Below are 2,776 nucleotides of genomic sequence, written 5' to 3'. Positions count from 1 at the left end.
TGTGGGGGTGGGGGTCCCCTCCAGCAGAGCCCAGTGGGCCGCGGGTGGGGAGTGAGGGGCACCAGCAGGGGCGGGGTGGGGGCTGTGCATTGGGGGTGAGATGCCTGGACCTGGGTCCTGGTGGGTGAAAAGGGCAGGGAGAGCTCTGATTTTTCATGATAAAAAACCCAAATCAAATACCAAAATTTACAGACACTTAGAATTTATTTTATTATAGTTATTGAGGCACTGGAAGGCTTCCAAATTGCTTAAAAATTATAAATGCATCAAGAAAACATTCTGTTCAATTGATATAGTGGCATTTCATTTTAATTGTGTTTTCAGTATTTTTAAATGAAAGAATTTGAAAAAAAAATTTTCAGAGAATTTACAATTTTTAAACAGAGAAAACCAAGATCCCTGTTGATCTGGATTGTGAACTGAAAAATTTAAAATCACAATAATGTTTACAGGAATGTCACTTTAACTATACTAAGTGACAACCATTTATAAGCAAGAGTAAGGGTCAATATATTGTCAAATAAAAGTGAAATCAAGCAAATACTGGAGATTCACAGCCAATTTTAAAGATTAATAACAATATAAAATACTGACCAAAATTATTAAACCTCATCCTCTGTGTCAACAAAAACCTTGCAAAATGGCCCACAGAATGTATATTCCACAATAATTCCATGCATGTATATTCCAGGATCACTTCATGATCCTAACTGATTAAGAACATTTTAGTACAGACTGTACCTTCTTCTTTTACCCCCTGTGCTGGGAGGTGGTTTAGGAGTTCGTGTTGAGACAATCTGGCAATGCACAGTTCCAAGTAGCAACATTAGCCATATTGGCCCAATTACTTCAGTCAGAGGTATATTATGTGGGTTTTGTGCTGTATAGAATAATACTACTGCGGCAACTGCAAAAAAAGGAAAAGAAATTCAGTTCAGCGTCTGAAGAGTCTTGAAATTCTTTGCGTGGTCAACCAATTATACAGATTTTCACAAAATCAACACTGTTGACAACATTAAATATCCTTTCCTGAATCCTGACTGCTTCTTGTTTCAGTTGCAACTGACTGAAGTCAAATATCCCCTAATGCATCTTGTGTTCTAAAATGAATCACATATTCTATCTACATCTATATCAAGACTAAAAACGAAATTATATGCTCCACTATATTCCAGATTTAGGCCTAATATTTTACTTGAACACATGGAAGCAACTTCCAGGTCTGGTGATCTCAGCAGATATGTGGAAGAAGTATTTAAAGACATCTGTGCATCTGCCAATCCAAACATAGGAAAGTATTGCTTATTCTTGTTGTCATTTAATGTAAATGTTTATATGGAAAACCCAGTATGGCCCATTTACACACTTACAATTAGAGTGCATCAATGCATTTGCTTTTACAGGCCACTGATTCTATCTCATAAACAGAGCACTGGCCTTCTACACTGGAATGCTGGTTTGTACCAAGTGCAACAGTTTCCCACATGCATCTAGACAGCAGAACCTACATACGCTGAATTTTCATGCATCAAGAAATGTGACACTTGTGCAAAACTTTAGACCAGGAATAAGGTGCACAAAACCTTGAGACATTTGTATTCATGGAATTGAACACAGGGAAAACGACTTTCATATCCATTTTATTCAAACTAACCATCTATAGTAAAAATACAGAGCAAGAATTTTTTTTTTAAATCGGAGATTAAAGTGTTTTTACCCTGAAAGTAGAACAAGAATTTTTTTTTTAACATTAAAAATTGGAAATTAAAGTGTTTTTACCCTGAAAGAGCTCAAATCTCTCTGGAACAACTATGGCTAGCAGCATGGGAGAGTGAAGATAAAGAAAAAAAAAAAGCACTTGGAAGAATAAGGAATGGCAACCACTTACTTAAACAAAGCCTAGATAGATAAAAGGGCTAAGACCATTAAGTTTGAATGTCATAAAGAGGTGGCTCTTTTACATTACAAAATGGACCCTTTATCAGCCTCTAATATCTGCACACTTGAATACAAATTAGAACATGAGGCAAAGAAAGATGTTGCCCTATTTTCAAGAGAATCCAACAAAGCTATTTTGAGATATAGGAATTTGCAAAATGCAGCATTTGGACTATTCAGCTTTATGTCAGTTCATAAAAACTGAACATCCTAGAAACTTCAGGTTTTAAGTTCTCATAAAGCCATCATTATTTCTGCCATTTTCAAATGGCATATGAAGAATTTCACATATTAAGAATACTACCTCAGTCTTTTGCAAGGATAAATATATAAAATATGAAGAAACATAAAAGTTTTGCCTATACAACTAGAAAGGATGTGAGTCAGCTCAATTGCTGCTTTAAGCACAAGCTACAGCATTAACCATGTCATAGCCACTAAGGAATTGGGAGCAACTTTTGGCTGCTCAGCTATTAGTTATTGCAGATTCCTCAGCAGCTGTGAGAGGGTTAAAACTAGACGCTGCCCTAACTTTCTGCCTGCCAAGCGAGAGAGAAATGAGAGTTATTTTGGCAGCCATTAGAGCATAGCATTTCCATGCTTCTGTGCCTCCATGCTTCTACTCAAGTTGAGGAGAAAAAACAAATAAAGAACAGGTTTCATAGTTTCTAGGGTCGGAAGGTACCTGAGCAGATCATCTAGTCCGACCCCCTGCCATGGCAGGAAAGAGTACTGGGGTCAAAGAACCCCAGTAAGGTGGTCATCCAACCTCCTCTTAAAAACCCCCAGGGTGGGAGCCTGCACCACCTCACTTGGAAGCTGGTTCCAGACCCTAGCC

General features: G+C 37.7%; 1 protein-coding gene across 2 annotated transcripts in view; it reads right to left on the bottom strand.

Moving 5' to 3' along the window:
- PHTF2 (putative homeodomain transcription factor 2) overlaps positions 1-2,776 on the bottom strand; it is a 240,976-nt gene that overhangs the window by 71,562 nt on the left and 166,638 nt on the right. For both annotated transcript variants that reach the window (XM_019509475.1, XM_019509476.1), the window contains exon 6: positions 742-907. In XM_019509475.1, the coding sequence (XP_019365020.1) occupies positions 742-907 (166 nt within the window). The remainder of the gene's footprint in view (positions 1-741; positions 908-2,776) is intronic.

The sequence above is a fragment of the Gavialis gangeticus genome, unplaced genomic scaffold, assembly GCF_001723915.1.
Source record: "Gavialis gangeticus isolate Ggan-Ray unplaced genomic scaffold, GavGan_comp1, whole genome shotgun sequence".
Classification (NCBI taxonomy): domain Eukaryota; kingdom Metazoa; phylum Chordata; order Crocodylia; family Gavialidae; genus Gavialis; species Gavialis gangeticus.
This window is presented reverse-complemented; position numbering and strand designations above follow the sequence as displayed.